Here is a 23,665-nt window from a genome sequence, read left to right as displayed (position 1 = left end):
CAGGGAGTCGCCGGCAGGGACGTCTGTCCTCGTACAGGGCTTGTGTTGTGGTCGTAACATTTTATGTTGGTATTTTGTATCATTTGAAATAAAAAAATAATAACGTAGCATGCATTAAATGTATTGGTGTATGATTTACCTATATCCTGCCAGCCACCCTCTTTAAATAGCGAAAAGGAATGGGCCTAAATGGGCCATTTGGTAAAGATGCATCGGCCGGAATCTGTGTCTGGGCTGATTTCAAGGCAGTAACAGACGTTTTGACAGTCCCTGCTTTGTTGTAGGTTCAGCATTTTAAAATCAGCCAAAGAATGCCATGCTGGTTTTCTGGTGCATTGCAACTTGATGGGCCTGTTTCAAATGTTGCGTGTAAAGTAACCCTGTTGTGTGTGTAAGTAAGGAACGTGTGTGTAAAAAAATAAGTGTGAAAGCCAGCGCTGAGCCAGATGTACAAGGAAAAAAAAATGGAAACAGACACGAGGGCTCCAGGAGGCTGCAACACGCCCCTAGTAAAATGTCATAAAAGGGCAAATTGACGACTCTAAAAATAAAACAGGCTCCTATCACTAGGACCAAAGTAGCTGTAATACCAAATAAAAACAATTTAAAACAACCCAAGCACTCGTCAAACAACAACTAATCGCAGCGTAACGGTGCAAAACTCATCGGTCCCGATAAAAAAAATCACTATATAAACAGGGGGCCTTGCCATGAAACGTTCGGCTCGTCCTGCCGAGACTTCCCCGGAGCATCATGTCATGACTGATGGCACCCGGGTCCTCCCTACCTGTGAGCTGGCCAGTAGATGGAGCCGGACTCTAGACTGGTCACTATAAAATCGTGTGTGTGTGTGTGTGTGTGTGTGTGTGTGTTAATTGTTGTATCTTCAATAAAAGGCGTATTGCTATAAAAACTCCACGGCCCACCTGTGCCACAACAACTGTTTTCTGCATATAAAAGCCAGGGCCAGCATTAGGGGGTAGCAAACAGGCCAGCTGCCTGGCGCCCATGTCACAGGGCGAAGCTAAGTTGCTCAGCTTAAACTTCAGCCCCGGGTGGCAGGACTTGGAGCCTCGGGGGGGTGGGGGGGGCTTCGGCTTTCTGCCCTGGGCCCCAACAGGTCTATTGGCGGCCCCGCTGAAACCTGCTCGCGGCCTCGCAAAGGGATTTGAGACAATGGCATTTCGGCTCCCGCTTCAGTTCGACGGCTAGATTTTGCTCTGAGGGAATGAGGCCCAGAAGAGCGTGCTGTGGGGTGAACCCGTCAAGCCAGATCGCACAGATTGCTTCAAAAGCCTGTAGTGGTTATTTATGAAAGGGCTAAAACAAGTTACAATTATTTTGCTGACGGGTTTGAAAGTTATTCCCAGGTCACCTCACCCAGGGCAGTTGGTTCTTCTGGGGCTTGTGACTGAAGGGAGCGGCAAGGCCAGACTTCTTGCAGGCAGCATCTTGGGCACAGCTCTCTGTCAGGACCAGGTGGGATGCTGAGTTGCCAGCAGAGAACCAACTGGCCCTCACTGGAGCTCGGAACGGCTCCGTAGTCGCAAGGCGCCTTTCCACAGTTGCCAGTGCCGAGCCAAGGAGCCACTGAGTTCTTTGTCACGTATGTCAAAGGACCAGAAAGAGGGCTTGAGAACCACTGTTTAGTGCACCAAGGTGGGATGAGGACACGGTGAGCATCAGCTGCGGTGAAGCAGAGAGAGCCACCTGGCCAAGCATGGGAAGGGCCCATATATCAATGATTTATTCACAAGCAGAGTTTAATTAAGGGGAGCAAGAGCTTTGAGGTGTCAACAGAGGTGGTTTTTCCTGCTGCCCCACCCCCTTCGGCAGGACACCTCCTGTTTCACGGCTGGGTGGGGGTACTGGCCCTTGGCCAGCTGTCCTTTCCCAGGCCCCTCAGACAGATGGAGTTAATCATCCCACAGACCACACCCAGCCCGAGGAGCTGCAGTGGCTGATTTAGGGATGGGGCGGCCTCCCTGGGAACCTCAAGCATAATCGAGTGGTTAATGCCAGCATCCCCTGTCACATTTAGCTGCTGAAAGGGGGCTTGGCTGTAACCTGGTGCTTTGTGATTTGCATCTAGCCAGAGTGCTGAAGTCAGCTGTGATCCGAGATACAGCTCCCAGGATCAGGGAGTTTAACCAGACATGGAAAGCAGTATTTTGACCAGACATAGACCTGGGGGGGAAGTTTAAACAGATGTGGATTCTGGAGGGGGGGAGTTAGCCAGGCGCGGGGGGGAGGAGTGGGGCGCACAGTGCTGGGTTCTTTAAATGCCTCTGGGGCCACCAGGGATGGGATGATCCTGGCAGGGACCCATCTCACTGGGGGGATTGCGACGTTAATCCATTGCTGTGTGTGGTGTGCTGGGGGCCCTGGGAAGCCTGTTTTAACAAGGGGCCGGAAGCAGTCGCTAAGCAGCCTGAGTGATTTTTAATTTGTGGGCTGGGCACCAGAGCCCTGGATGGGTTCCAAACGCTGAATGAAAAAATACAGGCGTTGCTGGGACTTAAAGTGATAACTCTGCCAGAGACCAACCACCACAGCTAGGCGCTGGTGTGTTGCCCGGTGGGCGTCTCTGCTCCTTGTTGGCTGCTGCTCAGTCCGGGGTAAAGCATTGCTTCCTCCCCGGGCGCCTGTATTTATACAACATCCTCCTCACACAGCTCCTGCACCGCTGCATCTGGGCCCAGCAGGGCTCTCCCAGCATCTTTGCCAACAGTGCCACGTTTTCGGTGTTGGTTGTAGGGCCATGTTGCTGTGCTACTGGTGGGCACCAGACCATGGCCCAAGCGCCAGTCGTTTGAGCCACTGGGACAGCTGAGCGTAGGAGCAAGCAGTAAATATGCTGGCAGCATCTTGGCTAAATTTGGGCTTCTTGCCACTGCCGCTAAGCCAGCGCAAGCAGCCACTAGGGAACGTGTTTGGGAACATTCCCTAGCGTCGGTAAGGCCAGCTGTGGCGTGGGCGCGTGGAGCGCCCATTCTGTTTGCCAAGCCAACACCTTGTTCTAATTCAATCCATGCGCCTCCTACAAGGCCCATAAGGGAAAAAAACCACCCACAAAACGCACAGGCAACCCGTGGAACTCCTTGCCAGGGGATGTTGTGAAGGCCAAAAGTAGAGCTGGGGTCACAAAAGAATTAGATGCATACCTGGAGGATAGGACCAGCACTAGCTGTTAACCAGGATGGTCAGGGACACAAGCCATGTGCTGGGTGTCCCTAAATCTCTGACTGCCGGAAGCTGGGACTGGATGGCTTGGGATGGCTCACTTGAATGTTGCCCTGTTCAGCTCATTTCCCTCTGCAGCATCTAGAAAAGGCACTAGAAAAGGTTCAGAGAAGGGCAACTAAAATGATTAGGGGTTTGGAACGGGTCCCATATGAGGAGAGATTAAAAAGGCTAGGACTTTTCAGCTTGGAAAAGAGGAGACTAAGGGGGGATATGATAGAGGTCTATAAAATCATGAGTGGTGTGGAGAAAGTGGCTAAGGAAAAGTTATTTACTTATTCCCATAAAACAAGAACTAGGGGCCACCAAATGAAATTAATGGGCAGCCGGTTTAAAACAAATAAAAGGAAGTTGTTCTTCACACAGCGCACAGTCAACCTGTGGAACTCCTTGCCTGAGGAGGTTGTGAAGGCTAGGACTATAACAGTGTTTAAAAGAGAACGGGATAAATTCATGGAGGTTAAGTCCATTCATGGCTATTAGCCAGGATGGGTCAGGAATGGTGTCCGAGCCTCTATTTGTCAGAGGGTGGAGATGGATCTCAGGAGACAGATCACTTGATCGTTACCTGTTCGGTTCACTCCCTCTGGGGCACCTGGCATTGGCCACTGTCGGCAGACAGGATACTGGGCTAGATGGCCCATTGGTCTGCCCCGGTACGGCCTTATAATGGTGCGGTGGCTGGGCGGACCTCTTAACGATGCCCATGGTGCGACTTTCCCAGTGCATCCCCATGTCCTCTGGGCTGAGCTCTGGATGGTAAAAGGTTCCCAGAGGGCGGCTCCCTCCCTGTGCCCAGCACAGGCTGATACAGGCACAAGGGAGTGGCTCTGTATTCAGTTGTGGGGAGTAACTCATAGCTGGGTAGAGCCCAGCCAGGCGTCCACCAAAAATATGGAACGCTTCACGAATTTGCGTGTCATCCTTGCGCAGGGGCCATGCTAATCTTCTCTGTATCGTTCCAATTTTAGTATATGTGCTGCCGAAGCGAGCACAAATCTAAGGGGGACCAAACTGCTATTTAAACCTCCATATACATACGTTTTTCTATATTAGGGTGAACAACGTTGTTGCTACAGAGAGATGTATTCCTAATTAGAGAAGGCCACAAACGTCGTCTGACACGTTGGGTGGCGCTTTTTTAATGTTTATCCTCGTAAATCCTTTTAATTTTTGTACCAGGCTCATGTCGCGGTGCATGATGGGAACCAGAGCGGCCTTCCTGATGTGAATATTCAAATAAGGCTGGAAAGGCCCGGCCTCTCTCACCCGCCACCGTCCCAGCGTTCCCTATTAAGCAGCCGCTCTTGGGCCTCGCCCGCTCGTTGTCGTTTAGTCGCGTCCGGGCCGGGGCAGGAGGGGGAAGAAGATGGCGGCGGCGGCGGCTCTGGCCCAGGGGCCGTGAGAAGCGGAGCGTGGCCGGGCGCGCGAGGAGGCCCCTGGGCACGGCGAGGGAGGCAGGGCGGAGCGGGGCCCCCATGGCCGCGGGGCCGGCCCAGGAGCCGCGTCGCCCCACGGGCCTGCCCCGGCCCCGCCGCGGCTGGTAGCGCGGCCCCAGCGCCCCCCCCCCCGGCCGGGGCTCACGGAGCGGCCCCGAGCCTGCCGCGAGAAGGGCTCCCGCCCGGCCCGAGCGCCCCCCCCCCCCCCGGGGGCTGAGTCCCTCCCCCCAACCAGGGGGAGCCTAGTGACCCCCGTCCCGTCCCCAAGGGGTCACCCCCAATTACCCCCCCCCGGGACTGTGCCTCGGTGTGACCCTCCTGGGGGTAGCCCTCGAGCCCCTCCCTCCCCCTTACAGAAACAGCAGCGATTCCCCTCTGGCATCTCGCCCCCAGGTCCCTCTGCCGGGGGTCCCATTCCCCCCTGACCCCCCCACCCCCCAAGGGAAACTGCGTTAGACTTAGGGAGGGTAGAAACTCCCCCTGAGGGGCACAGCCGCCTTTTTCCTCCCCTGTCCTCCCACCCCACCGACAGGGCTAAACTCAGGGGGACAGACCCCACCAAAGCCCTCTTCCCGAGAAGAAAGTAGCCTCTCCCACTGAAGCTCCTGCAGGGGGGGCAGGCCTTCAAGTTCTTGCCTTTGAAAGCTTGCACACTAACCGCCTAGCTCCCCCACCCCCAGAGGATCAGGATGTCGGAGAACCAGCCCCATGCGAACAATCACCATCACCCCGTGAACAACAACGGGGGTGGTGGGGCTGCCGGCGGAAACAACCGGGGGGTACGGAACCCCAACCTCAACCAGAACCCCCTGATTAATGTGCGCGATCGCCTCTTCCATGCCCTTTTCTTCAAGATGGCTGTAACCTATGCCCGCCTCTTCCCACCCTCGTTCCGCCGCATCTTCGAGTTCTTCGTCCTTCTCAAGGTGAGGGGCAGGGCTACTTATGTATAAAGTGGAGGGACTTTCTCCATCCATTGTTCACCCCCGAGTGCAGTTCAATCACAATTCTTACCCCCCAGGAAAGATTTGCCGCTACCCTAGGATCAGTCACCGAACTCCACCTATACTAGCCAGAGATACTGTCCCACTAGGCAGGTGTATTCTTCTATTCATTAGGAAGGGATGAACCATTGTGATCGTTATTATACACTGCAGCTGGGAGCATGCGTCCGAGTCTTGGTAGAGAGATGCGCTAGCTCTGCTCAAGCTAGGCACCGTGGTGTGTCTGTTGCATCGTAGGCCATGGCGTAGGTTAGCCACCCAAATACAAACCCGGCCAACCCTCTAGGTCTGAACTCAGGTGGTTAGTCCCTGTGCTGCAGTGTCCACCCTGCTATTTTTAGCATGCTAGCTAGAGTGGCGTTAGCGTGAGTCTGCCTACCTGGGCTCAGAGGCTCGCTTCGAGCTGCAGTATGTGTGCCCTTTGGGTCCCTTTAATAAACTGAAAGGCTTGTTAGGGCATTTTCCTGTATTCTTACATTCATAGACTCATGGCAGTTCGAAATGGAGAAGTCCTGTAGATTCAGTCTGCTTCCCTGCTGATGCAGCATTGTCTCTTACAGTCTGTGCTTCTGTGCTTTGTTTTAGTTTTTAATGACTCGACAACAGTGGCTGCCAACATTCCCCAGGAGAGTTACTGGCTTATCTGTCACCTTCTAACCTCGTGTATGAGGAAAAGGAGTAACTCAACAAATCTCGGACTAAATAGTCTCTCTTCCCAAATGCCTCCATATTTCTCTCTCTGGGCAAAAGCTTGTTTGAATAGATTATAAAACCTTATATCGGTTTGGGAGTCTTTCCTTGCGCTGCTGAGGTTCTATTGTGTCCTCTTGTTAACAGTTCCTAGATTTAAACTTTCGACTTATTCTAGCAAAGTGGTTTATTGAAGCCAGAGGGATGGGAAACACTGTCTTATTGTTTTGTCAAAGTTAAATCTGGAAGGAATATTCCTGGATGTGTACACATGTTCTCCCCCCCCCCCCCCCCCAACTATCTCAAAATTGGATAGTGCATCTCATTGAGCTCCACAGTACAGGATACAGATTTGGGGGTGGGGGGCTTTGGTCTGTGAAGAACTCTGAGCAATGATGCACTGGATAGCCTCTGTGCTTGGTAGTGGGGTAGTAAATCTTTCATATCTAGGTCACTGGTTGTAGTCCATCCTAGATTGGTAGGCTAACATGTACCACCGTCTGATGGTTGTGTGGCCAATGTGAAATGATTTGGTGTTTTCAACCTGGTTTCTGGAAAGACAGTTGTGGATAGAAATAGGTGTTGTCCACATTAGGAAAAGGTGAGGGGAGGAGAGTTTATCATGTGTTAGAAAACACTGCTTACCTCAGCCTGCTAAGTGTGAAAACTACAAACTACTTTGTCCTCTTGTCTGCACTTTTTGGTACCTTTACGCAACCACAGCTGGTATTGATTGGTCTCCCTTGTGGGCCATCTCTGCAGAGAGGCCATAGTTTAAATAGGCCATGGCATAGAGGCTGATCTCCTCTCACTCCTCGAAGTTGCAGATCGGAAATGAGGCACGTTAGTGAGATCTGGGTAGGGATGTGCTGTTACTGTCTACGCTCGTGTTTTTCACCAGTACTAAATGTAAAAAAATTTCACAAAAAATGATTAGTTTCTAAGAGACAGCAATGTGCTTACATTATAGTAGCATTAGTCACTTTAAAAAGAAGGAAACAAATAGGACAGTATTGTCAAGTATAAAACAATGCCTATTTCATCATGACAGAATGACCTTAATATGCTAACAGTAGCCTTTCGCTCAGCATCTTTAGTTGTTGTTCTTGGAAATGGCCAGGCTTTTTAACTTTTCCTTTTCTAGAACTAACTGAAGGCATGCTTAAAAACTTGAAATGGGATGGGACCACCAGACTACATTGAATGAGTTGTAGCCAAGCGAATAGTGTCTGTTGCAGAGCTCTGGGTAGCTGAATTAGTCATGCATACATGTGCAGAACAACCTACTTTTATCTTAGGAGTGAGTTTAAATAGAAGTCTTAAGTTGTCAGGTAGAAAACAGGGACTCTGGGACAAGTGGCATACATCAGAGTGCTTTAACTAATTGACCAGATTTCAAGCAGATGTTCTTTTAAGTAGGGACATAGTGTGATGCTGGCTGTCTCTAGTGCTAAACAGTCTGGGTATAGATCTAAGGCATGATCCTGCCATGTATCGTGTAGGGGTGAATTCCTGTACAGAGCTCCTTCAATTGTCGAGATTTACATGCTTGTATTGAGTTGCAGAACCAGTGTCTAGGTGAGCTTTGGTATGTATTAACTTCTGCCTTATCTATTGGTCCTTTGTAGCTGAAGATGCCTTCGTACAGCTCAGCTTCTTAATCAAATCTGCGGTGTAGCTGCCTAGCTTTGCCAGTCTGTTTACTCCTGCTGAGGAGGTCAGGGATAATGAGTAACTAGAATTAGTTGTGTTACACAATGATCAGGCACTTTAAGGAGGTTGGAGAACGAACAACCCCTAAAACTCAGCCATGGTGCTGTATTCTAGATGCTCGCTGTTCTTGGTGGAGAACTGCACTTCAAGCTATTGAATGTATTTGTTAACATCACCCTGGATTGTTCCCCAAAATAAGGTGGTAAAAACCCATTGGTCTGTAGTGATATCACTTTCTTCTGCTAAGTATCGGGGTAGCCGTATCCATAAAAACGACGAGGAGTCCGGTGGCACCTTAAAGACTAACAGATTTATTTGGGCATAAGCTTTCATGGGTAAAAAACCAACTTCTTCAGATGCACCTAAAAAAGTGGGTTTTTTACCCACGAAAGCTTATGCCCAAATAAATCTGTTAGTCTTTAAGGTGCCACCGGACTCCTAGTTGTTTCTTGTTAATTAATACTGACATTAGTCCCCTTGAATGAAAACTGAAACCCTCTATAGTTTTCAGTATAATGTAGATCACTGAAAAGTACCCTATTGAGAAATGGTAGTTTAGTATTACTAATCTACAGTGAACATGCTGGGAATAAGAGGAATTTTAGACTGGAGAACTTCTTGCGTCTGTGCTGCATAACGGGGTGTTCAAAGTGCATGGCATTCATATTGGGACCCTGGATCATTTTAGGATCTAGCTTAGGGATACTGTCTCACAAATCAAGAGCTGAGATCCTTTCTGCTGCTAGCTGTCAAAGGTGTTTGGGGGTGAAAGATTCTGCCTGGGAATCATGGAGGACAGGAGCCATGTTTTCTGTTTGGTTGAAAAACTGATTACTGCAGGTTGTAGAATATCCAGGGAGATTGCTCGCTGCGCTCATTTGCATGTCAGCCCCAAGAACGCTGCTTCGATTAATTTTCAATCCCTTTATTGCCACATTATGATGTCGAAGCTCATGCAGAACGTTGAGGTTCTGAATATAGGGCTGGTGACATGGTAGTAGCAGGGTTTAATGCTATTGCTCTCCCTTTCTGATTTGGTGAGAGGTTGCCTGTCTCGAGGCTATTTGTGCCTCTTATGCCTCATAAAGTTATGCAGTCTTTCTTGTGCTTTAATGGGAAGTATTTGTTATTCCTAATAGTTTGGGGAAGTATTTTGTATGGTGAAGAGAAAATTGTCTGTTTCAGTTTCTCCTCCGTCAAAATGATTGAGTGAGGCCTCTTTTGGCTTTCCAGCATGGCTTAGGTCTTTCAGTCTGATGGCCGACTGCTGAATTTGGTAAGAGTTCACCTGTGTTTTGGGCATTTGATCTGTAGAGTTAGTGTGCAGGGATTCATAGAAATGTAGCTTGTATATTTTGTTCTATGCTTTCCAGCAGGACACCCATTGTGCTTCACACCAATGCTGGTGTCTGAGCTCTGGGCACAAACTGAAAGGTTTGAGCAGGTCTTGTGGCTGGATGAAGTTGTGTGCGCTTTCTTTGATGTTTTTTTCCTCTCGCTATTAGTTATCTTTGTGCCCAGAGGCCCCAGTTGGGATTGGGTCCCCATCGTGCGGGGTGGAGACAACCCCTGTTCTGGAGAGTTCAGTCTTATCCTTGATTGATAGGAGACATTACTAAATCTGATGCTAGTTCTACCTGATTGAACAGAGACTGGGGCCTGGTCTGCACTTAAAATTCAGGTTGGCGTACTACTTGTGTAAAATCCACACCCCTGCACAACATAGCTATTGTGATTTAACTTTCAGTATTGACATAGCTAAGTCAGTGGAAGATGCTTCTGTTTACCTATCTCCTGTCACTCGGGGAGGTGGTGTTTCTACACTTAACTGAAAAAACCCTGACATAGTGTAGGTACAGCCTACACCAACGGGGTTATGCCAGCATAGTTATGGCTTTGTGGTTATGCTGGTATGGTCCACGCAGCGCGGACGTAGCCTGCATGTAGGCATCTCTTGACTTTTTCTAACCTTTCCTACCTGAGCTCAAGTTGCCTTTCCTGTTTGGTCAGTTAACCTTGCAACAAATCAAAGGAATGCTTGTTTTAAGTGAACTTTGCCAGCATAGATCTCCGGTTACTAAAGTCAGTATATTGGCTTTCTAAAATAGAGAGAATTCAGTGGAAAGAAAACTGCAAATGATCTGGAAATACTGTCTCTAAAGCTAAAGTGTACCATTTGCCATCTCACTTAGCAGGTCTTGTATAAATGAAACCAATAGGTTCATCCGCCTTTAAAGAAAGATCATTAAGGCCTTGTCTATGCTGAGACTGCAGCCATGCTCTAACTACTCAAGAGGGCCACTTGTTTTAAACATGACTCTAGAAAGGTTTGGAGCGGGTTGTAAAATCTCTGTGTAAACAAGACTAAAGTGGCCCCAACTTTCCCCTTAATTATGGTTTCCTTCAACAGTGGACATGTAGAATTAGAGAGACTGTCTTTCATTATCCATGCAGTGAATTTGCCCAGTAGCTAGCGGCCTAGGTGAATGAAGTTCAGGAAGAATCTGGTTAAGCTAGAGAAGGTAAGGTCTGGGGCAATCCTGCCTTTTCATATAGATCTTATATGGGGCTAAAAAAACCTCTGCCTGAAAACCCCAACTAGCAGTTCTCATGACACCATTGCTGTTGTCAAAGGCTGAAATGATATCCCGTGACACGTTTGCTAATGCTATCACTGATGTTATAGGACATAAGGAATAGGCAGCCAGCATTTTGGGCCAATTCCTGGTCCCATTGAAGTCCATAGGAGCAGGATTTGTGCCTTGATGCATATGGGTAGAGTCTGCCAACACATGGGAAATTTTAACAAGTTTCTAGTTATTTTTAAAATTAACATTTTACAATTTCGAGTTTTATATAAACCAGTGCACAGATACCGATATACTTGTTTTATCTGGCCAACAGTCAAAAAAATTGCTTATGAAACCTATTTTCCTACCTAATGCCAACTGTAAGGGTTTTATTTAAAAACAAAGAGACAGGCAAGAAACAATATTCAGGTTCAGAAACCTCAAGGCAATTTGTACAAAGATCTGAAATATGACATTTTGTGTGTGTGTATATATATATTATATATACACACACACACACACACACACACACACACACATTGTGAAAACTTCATCATACAATTCTTGCACTTAAACGGCAAAAAAAAGGACACATTCTCTCCTAGATATAATGTTCCATGATCCAGTAACTAGCTGCTCCTGGGTGAAATTTCTTCCTAACTCCAAGAGAGACCGGGTGGGTGAGGTTAATATCTTCTATTGTACCAACTTATGTTGGTGAAAGAGACATGCCTCTGAGTTCCACAGAGCTTTTCCTTAGGTCATATCCTGGGACCAGCACGGCTACAACTCTGCAAACAGCAATGAAAGATTCATAACTCTGGGCTGTTGGTGGTTGGCTTATATCCTATAAAATAAGGGTTGAGGTACCTTTATACATTTTTTACTCTAACTAGCGCCATATGTGAGAGCCTCTAACCAGTGTAACTGCAGATCTGTTTTATCCACATAAATATCTGTTCTTTTGGGGGTCTCGCTGTGCTTTTTGCCTCTATCTTGAATTGTCTCAGAAAGTTGCTTAAATCATCTATTCCTCCTCCTTCCTTCCCCCTCCCCCCATTTAGCCCTCTAATGATGATCTAGGGTCATAGGAGGGAATCTTCTGGTCCCCCTTGTTAATGGCTTGTAAGAGTGTATCCGTACCTAGCCCCAAGACCACTCCTTGTTTCCTCCCAATGCTTTGAGTTGCAGTTAGAATAGTGGGAGAACTTTCCTGGAAGGTGAGGGAGGGGGTGTATGTTTAGTGCCTCTTCTGGACACCTCCTCTCCTTTTCTTTGCATCAGCTGTAGAAGGATAATCAAAGTGAATCTGTCAGTCTCTCCTCAGTTGGCCTGTGTTTTGGAGCTGTAGGGACCTTAAAAAGGGAACAAACAACAAAAATATGACCATCAGATGATGTTTACAAAGAAATAGTAAAGGTTTCTAGCTGCAGGCTTCTTCCTCAGCCCTTGTTGGTTTGAAATTCGTAGCGCTCCTTCTCAAATCCTGCTTCCTTCACCTCTGGTGATATCAGATGGGAGGGGGGCAGTGGTAGGAACTGCAGCAGCTGGGACTGTGGGGAGCCAGATTAAAATGAAACTCTCTTTAAGCTGGCAGTTTTCCTGTAATGAATACAACACACGCACCTTTCATGTCCAGGGAATGTCCCCAATTGGAGCATGTTTTTCCGGTGTAGTAGCTGTTTTGTGTTACCTGCTTTAATTTGGTACCAGCTCCCTGTTGACAGTCTTGGTGGCACCAAAATACAATCTAAAGGGGTTGGGTACTTTTTTTATTTTTTACTTTCGACTGTGTGTTAAATCCACAGAGGAAGTGCCCAGGGGATAGACTCAGCATTGTTTGCCTCGTGCCCTCCCTGGAGAAGGTGATCCCATGGTGCAGAATTGCTGTTCAAATTTGGGAAGGAACAGCCTTGGGGCTGGGTGTAGATGCATTTATAGGTATTTTAAAGCTGGATCAGAAATTAGATCTCATGGTTGCCGAGAAACGCTTGGAAATATATACTGATTTGCACCTTACAGGCTCAAAGCCCAGAAGGCAAATAAGAACCCAACATATATTTTAACATCATGATTTTGGGGCAGGTCTGACTCATGATTTTTGAGTACTTTTTGTCTTGGCAATAATGGGTACTGTCTGATCTAGACATCAAATAATCTAGATACTTCTACTGTTGAGGCTTTTTTAGCTCCCTTACAATAAAAGCACACAGCTGAACAGCAAGCTAAGGAATTAACACCACATTTAAACAGCAGCCAAGCACCAAAGATAGTCTATCCCAGGAATCCTGAATACAAACCTTAGGCACGTCATGCATATGTAAGATACAGTAGGGGAGTTCTACCAAGCCAGAAATCAGAGACAGGCTAGTTGTATCTGGGAAGGTTTGTGTAGTCTGATACCTGTACTTGGTTCGCAGTCATGTTCTTACAGGATTTGATTGATCCTGGGATACCATCCCCATTCCTTTCATTACATTGTGTGGGGTAATGAAAATATGCAGTGCTTAGCACTCATCAAAGATGGTTTCTTAGTGAAACACATACCCGTAGCCCAATATATTCACCCTGGTAAATTCTGGGACTTTGCTGTTAATGGAACATTATTAGATTAAAATTGTAATTTAAAAAAATTCCTTATGCTCTTGTCAAAGCCCTAGTTTATTAAGGTTAAAAGTGTCTTTAAAAAAAAATTAGCTTACTTTTTCACTGTTTGAGCACCATTCAGCATGGGGCATGAAAACAGGCTGGTCAATTTCACTATCTAGTTATCTTTCACTAGTACAATTCTGCAGTGTTTTCTACAGGTAGAAAGGAAATGATTTTAAATTCAAACTCTGTCCTTGGAAACTTTAAAAAAAAAATCACAAGAACTAACAGAAAAGTTTAATGAAAGTTTTAGGTCTTATTTCAGAGACTATCTGACTCTGTCCCTTTAAAACATTTCCGGTGACTGTCTCATGACTTGTGATATCTCCTGAGCAAAGGTTGTATGTTGGCAGTAACCTAAGCAAGGACCTTGTCAATATTAAACTGAATTCTAGAGGCTTGGGAATAAATACATGAGAATTAATTACTAGAGTTACACTTTCCGGAACATTCCGGCCCAGTGGATTCATACAGTATATTCCCTCCACTGGAAACCAGTTTCTAGGTCAGAGTGGAAAGTCTAGTAAGGGATGGCTTGTTTGCCAACAAACAAGCATTTGAAAATAGCACAAGAGAGTGGGGTGAGGAGAGCCAAAGGTAAATGGGTGGTGTGCATTTTTTTGGGAGATAAGTTACTTTTGGGGAAAACCAGAAAGTTAAACTTTGTGCTTCCCAGAGATATCCAGGACAGTTTTTTTCTCTGAAACAGGCCTCTGCTGCCATATTAGATGGCTATTACAACCCACTATCTGGTAACCATTATTGCCAACTCGATTGCTAGTAGAACTGATATTGTGCCTCCTATTCAGAAAAGACTGGGCGCCTGATTCTCTCCTGCCCTGCCCCTTTGTACAAGCATTTACACCAGTGCAAAATGAATGTAAAATGCTACTATTTTGGGTCAGAATCTGGCCCTGGTTTTGTAACATTTTAGATCCCTGTAGCATGTGAACAAACCCAAACAATATACATACAAGGCTGCTGAAATGCAGCTGCTTCTGGGGTGGCAGCCACGCAGCATACAGCACATGGTGCAACAAGTGTGTCAATGAGGAAGCTTTGGTCAGTGACACCAGGCCCAACTTCTACTCCTGTGAAAGGTATAATGGAGCCTCCACCCACAGCAGACAGGCCTCAGCTTTACAAGGTGTGACGAGAAAGGTTGATGCAGGTTCGTGGCAAAATACTCCCTGGATCGGCCTTGCCCAGCTGACGAGATGAACTGGTTCCAGGAACTTAGACTGTCGAGACTGGGAAGCTTCAAAGATCTTGGCTATTTCTGTGTCTGTTGGCCCAAACACATCCAAGTATCTTACTGGCTAGCAAGAAACATCTATAAAGCATGTGAGTTTGTAAAAGTAGCAAATTTAAAAGGAGCCAACTTGTACTCACGATCTCTCCCTTGTTTCCTGCTATTTCAGGCTCTCTTTGTGCTGTTCATCCTGGCTTACATTCACATCGCCTTCTCCCGGTCGCCCATTAACTGCCTGGAGCATGTGCGGGACAAGTGGCCGCGCGATGGCATCCTGCGGGTGGAAATACAACGCAACTCCAGCCGAGCCCCCATCTTCCTGCAGTTCTGCGAGGTGGAGAAATTCCCGGGAATGGTGATTGAGTCTGTGCATGAGGAGGAGGAGGAGGAAGAGGAGGAAATGACCGTGGAAATGTTTGAAAACAGCTCTGTCAAGGTAAAGGTTAGCCATGTGCTCCCTGGGAAAGAGTTGGGGATGTTTTTTTCCCATGCTCCCTGCAAGAACTTTACAGATTGGCTTGGTGCCAGTGAAATATTCCTATGCCCCACCCTTGTCATACCCCCCCTCATCACTTAAATTGAAAAAGCACCTCTGACCTCTCCAAATGCCACCTCAAGCAGAAACTTGTGTGACTAGAGTGGCCGGTAAATTCCATCTCCATTGACCCAGTAGGAGATGTGATTTCTAGAGCTGAAGGCCCATCGTGGAAAATGCCCTGCGCCAGCCCTTTCCCATTCAGCACATCTGTTGCATCACTTCTTTTGCAAGCTCTGAAAAGTGCATTTGAAAATGGTGGGCAGGAGGGAGTTTGTTTAGAAGCAGACGATGCATGCAGTGCCGTTAGGCATTCCTGGGGCTGCGCTATTGGATAGTTTGACTCAGATGCACAGGTGTTCTAAATTTTCCTGAGCAGCGGCAATAACATTTTCTGCCTCTCCTTGGATCCCCCCTCACCACCGAGTGATGTGCACATCTGTTTGCGATAAGTGCTGTCCTCTTCCAGCACATCATGTATGTGTGAGGGTAATGCGATCTTCCCAAACTCAGACCAATAAAGCCTTTATCCCATGTCCTCATGTATTCCCCCTGTGTCATATATTACCGAGCAACTATTTTTAGGTATGTTTTAGAGGTTTTTAAATCACTGTATTGGGATTATTTCTTGTATCTCCCTGACTGTAAAGCCTGGTGATGTTAGATGCCATGAGTAGGGCCCAGAAGGGGAAAGAAATTAAAACAAACAAATGGAAAATACCACCTGCAAAATAGCCTTTCTGTACCTAAAAATGCCTCTGCTTTAAAGTCTGAAACCATGGTCCCTTTCAGAGCTAGAGAGGAGTGCTGAGTCCCATGGTCTTGTAACTGGGCAGTGGGTCTTTGGGCCCTTAAACCAGAGCGCTGTATGTAGGTCATATGCCCGTTTCTAGTCGTGTGTCCAAGGGGAACTTGCATACTCAGGCAGGGGACCAGAGAGGAGATACTCAGGGTCAGGGAAAGGGCTCTCTGCCGCTGTCTGGCAGAAGTCCTGAGAGGAAGACACCTTCAGGAGCTGGTTGTGGGGAAGCCTCAACAGGGAGACTTGGAAGAAAAGAGCTAAACGGCTGTAGGGCAGTGAGACAGGTTTGGGTGGTGGCAACTTGCTCTGAATCTTTGTTAATAAAGAGAGCCCTGTGAAGAGAACTGGAGCTGTGCCTTTGTTTGGGACGTGACTTCCCCTTCCCCAGCTGATGGATCAGCTTGCGTGTCCCCTTTCCTGTGGTAGAAAGCTCTGTTTTTTTAGTCTGCTCGGCTACAACACACCAGACTGAAAAGCTGTGACATTTTTAGGCACAGAAAAGCTGCTATTCGCCCAGGACTGAATCTTGGCCTTTCCAGGCTAGGGCTAGCTTTGTGGGGGAAATCAACACATAAGGGATGGGAGAGAAATATTCCCTCTGGTGGGTTCAGATAAAAATATGGAAGCTGTTTGAAGCTCCAAAGGGATTTGGAGTGTTAAAAGAAAACTTGGGGTGGTGGATTATGGTGATGCAGCCATAGGTATATAGATAAATTCAATGTACCTGTGCAGTTCATGGCATTTCTCCAATTTAGCAGTTGGCTATCACCTCCACATAGCTGGCTCACATACATGAATGCTAGTAACTAAATACAGTCTCTGTAACTTCACTCCCCTTACCCTCCTGGCTTTTAAAATCTTTAATCTGTGGGGCCCTTCACTTTGGGATCTCCTAGTCTGCTGTTCTGGTTTACTGGTGCAGCCACCTCAGGTTCAGAAATGTGATAAACAATGATTTTGTGCTGCCCTATCAACGTCTTGGCAGTTTGTTTGTCTGATCGAGTAGGCTGTTAACATTATGCAGCTCGTTCTGTCCTTGAAGTCTACTGGGACTCTGTCGCGTGTAAGAGGGTAATTACCCTGAACACGCCAGGCTGGTGTAGTCCCACAAGAACCCCGCGTCCAGCTCCAACAGCATTTCTCCCCATGCTTCCACCATTTTTTGTCAGTCCAAAGCTCTGTTTGTTTTAAGATGTGACTATGAATGCTTGCAAAGGTTGGGTTTTGTGTCTCTTTCCTCCTGGACTAGATGACCTCCTGAGGTCCCTTCCAACCCTGATATTCTATGATTGATTCAGTGTTTGACTCGTTAACTGGATGGTGGAGGGCCTTGGAAGCCCAGAATTGAAATGAGCACTAATGCTACTTTCATTCCAATGGTTTTTCAACAGTTTGAGCTGGACATCGAGCCCAAGGTGTTTCTCAAGCCACCCCGGGCGAGCAGCACTGAGGCACTGACCCAGGTGACCCAGAACGAAAGCCAGGAGTTCTCGTTTAGCGAGGCAACCACTAAAGGTATGCAGCCTCTGAGTGAGACGGTGTCCGAGTTTGAGATGCTAGCCAGAGCAGGTAAAGACAACTTACACTGGTATCCATGTTCCCTCCTCCCCTTTCACCTGTATATCCTCCCTTTCACTCCTCTTGGCGTCTCGGGGCACTTGCATAATAACCTTTCCAGATGTCCCCTTTGCCTTCGAATGATGTGAAATTGACAAAGACTGACTTTGGTTCTGCAGAACTTTGCTTTTTGGCTGGAGGGCTGGGGAGGGAGCAGGCTTGTGCTGTGAAGTCTGCTGAAGTCTCTTGTTGCCAGTAATATCTGGATTGTTATGCGGATCCTCAAACTGTGGCAGGCCACACTGATAAAGCATCACAAGAATGTTTATACTAGAACAGACTGTTTGGTCTGGTATCATGTCTTTGACAGTGGCCAATGCCAGATGGGCCAAAAGAAGATGAACTAACCTCCCCTTCACCTTTTTCCCCCATAATTCACCTGAGCAACTGTGTTGTCTTTTTATCCTCGAGGGGAGATGCAAGAAAGTCCCGAGAGGGGTGTGTGGGGGGTGGAATCAGTAAATCCAATTTATAATACATATTCGTAATAGTACTAGTAGGGATTTTCTGATCCTTTGTCCAGGAATAGCTAACTACTCCTGAAAGCATTTGTACTGATCCACTGATCTTAACCCTGGCAGATTGCGAGATACGGAGATGCTAGAATCACATCATTCAGAATACCATCTTGCTTTTATCTTCCCTACTTCAATTGCAACGTGATTTTAGCAGCTAATATCGTACACCCTTTAGAAAGAGACCATGGGTTTTTATCCCTTAAACTGTGATTCACAACATATGCTTTGGTTTCTGTCTGTACTAGATAGCTGTTAAAATCACATATGGGTTGAAGTAGGATCATGATAAATGGAATGACTTAATAGCGTATCTTGTTTACTGAAACGGATGTTTTATTTCACTGGAAAACTGGGATTCTTTGCTTTCCAGCAGTCTAAACCATTATTTCTAGCTGTAAAGGATTGAGTGCTAACATTAAAATGTTCACTGTACCCTTGATCTTGCAGTATTTATTTGGTGCTGGTCTAGGATTATTTAGTCCTGAACTTGAGTTGGTGATTGGGGGTCATGACACTGCTTAAGACTTGGGAATGAAATATATATAGTATATATCACAGAGGTGGGGTTTTTTTGGAGGAGGGGGGTGGTGGTGCAAAACTCCCCGATATTATCTGTAGTGTACACTGAATAGGCTCTTCTGCTGAGTTCTCAATAGAAATCTTCTGACAAGAAGAGAGGAGAGAGAAATTAATAGGTGGTGCTGTCCACTTCTTTACAGTGGAATAACCAAGTGCATCTTGTCAAAAAGGTTTGTGGGAATGGAAATAGGACTCATTTCCCTCATCTTCTTACCTTCCCCAATTAAAGGGACACGGTTTAGTTCCCAACTTTTAATCTTTGTATAAGATACATTAAAATAAATTGATATAGATGCTTTCATAATCTAAACGAAAGCAATTCTTGTGCTGGGATTTAAACCCTTTGTCCGTGTTTGCAATTGTGCTACCAGTGAAAACCGAAAAGTAAAACCAGCCAGTCGTCTTTCATCACCTACTGGGTGAAATGTAACAAGTGGGAAGCTGCAAATCGATGTTGAAATTTCTCTTACATAATGTGTTGCTAGTAACTCAGGAAAGGAAGTTACATTTCTTATAGATGACTTTTAATCTGTGTTCCTTTAAAATATTTTCATCATGGGAAGCCTGACTCTCTCTTGGTCTGCCTTCTTTAGGAAGGAAGAAATACTATGACACTGTTTGGGAAAAATCCTCTTTAAATGGATTGGCTGCTCCTTAACGGGATTTTTCTGGTCTTGGGGCTGTCGCAGCAGACAGTGTCTACTTCAAACTCCCATTTAAGCAGGCAGTTGTAACAATCATAAAGTGATGTGAAAAGGCTTTTTTTTTTTTTTTTAATCTATTTATTCCTCCTGCCTCTGGTTTTGGCCCTTCTGGAAGCAGCAGTAGTTCCTGTCTCCTGAGACGTTCTAAGTCTAGAGAAGTTAGTTGACTGTGGTTAGAACCAGCAGGTCCGACTGCAGCTGCGAAACCTAGGGAAACTTCAAAGCGCAGGAAAATGTTCAAAACTGTCTTCAAAGTACAATGCATTTAAGCTTTTTTTTTTTTTTTGCCTCCAAAATATACATTTATAATTAATTTAACGGAGGCACATGGTGTTGATCTTAAAGCACCGAGTTGGCATACGCTATTGAGTTGATTCAAGTTTGCATGAGTTGACGTAATATGATGTGCTAAATTAACCTTTGGGATAAGCAAATGTGGCAGCTATATGTATACCTTGTCCTTCCAAGAAAGAGTAGTTTTGTCTTGTGTGGGGTGTCTACTTACCATTTATTGTAGTCAGAGTGACAGGGGTAGGAGAATATTCTTACAGCATTCCCAAAATGTGTAGAAAATGGAAGTTGCATAAATCTCCGCCATAGATTCCTTGGAGAACACACAGGTGTGTCTGTCCATCATTCTTTACACACATGTTGCAGTGTGAAGCGTCAAACCCTGATTACAACCGTGTGGATTGTAGCCTGATTTAGGGTGTACTGATAATATTAATTTGGATAATATGGGAATTTAATTTATTAATTTAATTTTATTTATTTTAATTTTATTTAATTAATATTAATAATAAAATCACTATTATTAATAGCATGGGTTTTAGGCTCGCCAATCTGTTTGATCAGAAGATAAAAGTTCTTGTCCCGAATCAGGCTCCACAGAATTTACAAAGGACCCTTGGGGGTATGACAGGAAGCTCACACTAACACAGATATTACTATTACAGATTTATTAAAATTAAGTAAATGGTAAAATACCCAGAATTACAAAGTTACAATTGAATTACTGCTATTCAAAAGATACGTATGATAATATAGTATTATATGCAACAAAGCTTTGGTTAATATACTCACACCCTTCCTTTATAACCTGGTGGTAAGAGACACGGGAACAGCCTTGCAGTTCAGGTTTCTTAATCCTTGAATGAGGGATGCAGTGCTTAGAAGAAACTAATGTTATGAGCTATTAAAGTGAACGTAGGGTTTACTTGACTAACTTAAACTTAAAATCAAAACCTAATAAAGAATAAAACTTAAGGAAACCAAGCTTAGCCTAGTTCCTTTGAAACTTAAAGTTTAAGAAGAACAAGTATAGCCTACTAATAGTAGCAGTTATTATAGATAGAGTGGAGGAAGTAAGTGAGAATAAGAAATGGAGTAAAGTGAGAAATGGAGATGGAGTGAGAATGGAGTACTCTATCGAGGTGGGTAACTTCTTTTATAGGGCAAGTGCCGGAAATTCTTCCTTTTATGCCCAAATTTCATTTCTCACCCACAGAAATGTTAGGGTACACTTATCCCATAGGCTAATATGTATGTGCGTATTGATGATAGGTATGTATGTATGCACATCAGTCTCTTGTGGTGTACTTGTTAAGTCTGTGGGTACAACACTGAAAACCCCCCTATGCCATTCTCTATTGTCTGTTGGTCTAGATAAAAGGTCATAAACATAGGTGTGGGTACTTACTCATTTAGGTATAGAATAAACAAGATAAAGGTCAACTTTACTTTCTGGGTAAAAGGGCCCAATATAGATATGCCAACTTTGCTCTAGCTAAACGTACTGGTTTTTTGCCTGTAGGTCTCCTGCATTACAGCCCAAACGTACTTTAATATAAGTTTATAAACCTATTACAATACATCAAATACCTAGTATGACAAAGTTCCTCCTCTGTCTTGGTGGGTCCTGCGCTTATTGGCGGATTTTCTTGCCTCAGAGGTTCACCATGTGGGTTGGGGAACAGCCCAGAGACCTTCCCCTCTGGAAGAACCCACAGTCCAGGTCAATTGGGAGGTTTGGGGGGAACCCGGGCCCGCCCTCTACTCCGGGTTCCAGCCCAGGGCCCTGTGGACTGCAGCTGCATGACAGCTACAACTCCCTGGGCTACTTCCCCATGGCCTCCTCCAAACACCTTCCTTATTCTCACCACAGGACCTTCCTCCTGGTGTCTGATAATGCTTGTGCTCCTTAGTCCTCCAGCAGCACACCCTCTCAGCTCCTCCCACTCGCACCACAAACTGAAGTGAGCTCCTTTTAAAACCCAGGTGCCCTGATTAGCCTGCCTTAATTGATTCTAGCAGCTTCTTCTTACTTGGCTCCAGGTGTCCTAATTGGCCTGCCTGCCTTAACTGGTTCTAGCAGGTTCCTGATTACTCTAGTGCAGCCCCTTCTCTGGTCACTCAGGGAACAGACAACTACTCATCCAGTGACCAGTATATTTGCCCTCTACCAGACTCCTGTACCCCACTGGTCTGGGTCTGTCACACTACACTATAAGAAAAGATGTATGCAAGCAAGCAGGTTAGTTCTATAGGCTACACGATTTCCTGTTCCGCTGTGTTCAGATACCTCATGGACTGAGTGGGAAAGGGAAGCAATTTTAACTTGCTTTTTATCACCAGGAGATCAGTTCTCCTGTTCTGCAACCCACACAAACATAACTTCTGGTTTCAGTGCTTATATGATATGCAAAGGTTAATGACTTTCTGCCTGGGACTAATTGTTGGCTAATGTCCAAGTATTGGGGGTGAGGAGTGGAAGATTCCCACCAAAAAGACCCTCGCGTTGTGGTTGTTTGACCAAACTGGTCCAGAGCTGTGTACGTTTCTTTGTATTCATTGATTTAATTGGCCTTAAAAGGGAAGTTCTTCGTAAAGATATTTAATTTTTGCCAAAAAAACATCTTCTATGGATTGATGTATTTTTGTTATCTGCTCTTTGGGGGTGTCTCATTTAGCTGTATAACGCAGTATACAGCCACATCCACTTATATTAGCTGCCTGTGAATGCTTGAAACATCCAAGTGATCTGTTTTTGACAAGTTTCAGAGTAACAGCCGTGTTAGTCTGTATCCGCAAAAAGAAGAAGTGGGCTGTAGTCCACGAAAGCTTATGCTCTAATAAATTTGTTAGTCTCTAAGGTGCCACAAGTACTCCTGTTCTTGTTTTTGACAAAAATATTCTGTTAAAATAATAAGGCTGTAGCACCTTGCACAAAAAACTTAAACCTGGGCAGCACTTCGCAGGGGCAAACAAATCCATATTTCCTGGCATGAAGCCCCGTTAGGCCCATTGTAATCATGGGTTTATGTTGGCAGTCTGCTAGGAAATCTTCAACAGCTGAAGGGGGCCTGCATCAAGAGGTCATTTGAGGACAGAGTAAGATTGAGAGGCTTCCATTCCTGCAGGCGCAGTGCCAGGAGCACAGGCGTTCTGAAGCCAACCTGTAAATCACAGCAGATGTCTGCCATTGTAAATTGTTCCGCTTCTCACACTAAACACCGATTTGTCCTCTACCAGCAATCCGTTCTGTTCCAGGTCCCAGGCCTCCCCTGGGCCCAGCCTCACTCTTGATAGGAAACCTTCACAACTCTTACCAATCAGTTCTTGAAAACCTTGCTGTCTTGTCTGTGGAAGGCAATTCTCTAAGCAGACTTGTTTCTAAATGGGATATCTTTCAAAGCTTTTCCTTAAGGCACTAGTGACTCTTGAGTGGGTAATGCTCATCTGTCACTTTTCTTATGAGAGAATGTGAATAAAAACAGGATCTTTGTTTTTTTTTAAGAGTTTGTCTGCTCCTTGTCTGTAGCTGAAGTTATAAGCTGGTTGCTTTGGAAACTGAAGTCCTAGAGTATATTGTGACTTTAATAATACTTTGTCTTTCTGTAGTATCTTCAATTCATTGCTCTTAAAGCCCTTGACAGAGATAATCCGATCCAGCCTCACAGCCCCTCTTCCATACGGGTGGTGGTATCCTGCCTTCACAAATAGGGTAACAGAGCCCAGAAGTGAAGGTCACAAAACCAAGTCAGCAAAAAGAACGAGGCGTACTTGTGGCACCTTAACACAGCTACCACTCTGAAACCAAAGCCAAGTCAGTGGCAGAACAGGGATTACCATTTGAGGAATGATTCCTCTTGGATGAGGAATGGAACGAGAGGCAGAAGCATGGTTCAGCACAGGTCCAACAAACGTCCTGTGTCTGGGGGCCAGAGTGGGGAAAGAGAAAGATAGAACATGTTCTCATTAGAGCCTGTAACATCCGTTCAAGTCCACTATTCCATGTGGTTTATAGTCTCCTGATTCCCTTTGCTGTGCCTTCCTGGTTTATTGTGCTTT

General features: G+C 45.8%; 1 protein-coding gene and 1 non-coding gene across 3 annotated transcripts in view; one reads left to right on the top strand and one right to left on the bottom strand.

Moving 5' to 3' along the window:
• Positions 1 to 4,131: 4,131 nt before the first annotated feature.
• On the bottom strand, positions 4,132 to 4,238 carry LOC128828950 (U6 spliceosomal RNA). Its single transcript, XR_008443262.1, has one exon. It is a non-coding gene; the product is annotated as a U6 spliceosomal RNA (small nuclear RNA).
• Positions 4,239 to 4,914: 676 nt separating this feature from the next.
• TMEM259 (transmembrane protein 259) overlaps positions 4,915 to 23,665 on the top strand; it is a 30,713-nt gene continuing 11,962 nt past the window's right edge. The window contains exons 1-3 of one of the 2 annotated variants that reach the window (XM_054013332.1): positions 4,915 to 5,608; positions 14,730 to 14,996; positions 17,289 to 17,412. In XM_054013332.1, coding sequence (XP_053869307.1) covers positions 5,372 to 5,608; positions 14,730 to 14,996; positions 17,289 to 17,412 — 628 coding nt within the window. In that variant the 5' untranslated portion in view covers positions 4,915 to 5,371. Of the gene's footprint in view, positions 5,609 to 14,729; positions 14,997 to 17,288; positions 17,467 to 23,665 lie in introns of both variants that reach the window. The other variant, XM_054013331.1, reaches the window with a different exon arrangement.

The sequence above is a fragment of the Malaclemys terrapin genome, chromosome 24 (genome assembly GCF_027887155.1).
Source record: "Malaclemys terrapin pileata isolate rMalTer1 chromosome 24, rMalTer1.hap1, whole genome shotgun sequence".
NCBI lineage: Eukaryota > Metazoa > Chordata > Testudines > Emydidae > Malaclemys > Malaclemys terrapin.
This window is presented reverse-complemented; position numbering and strand designations above follow the sequence as displayed.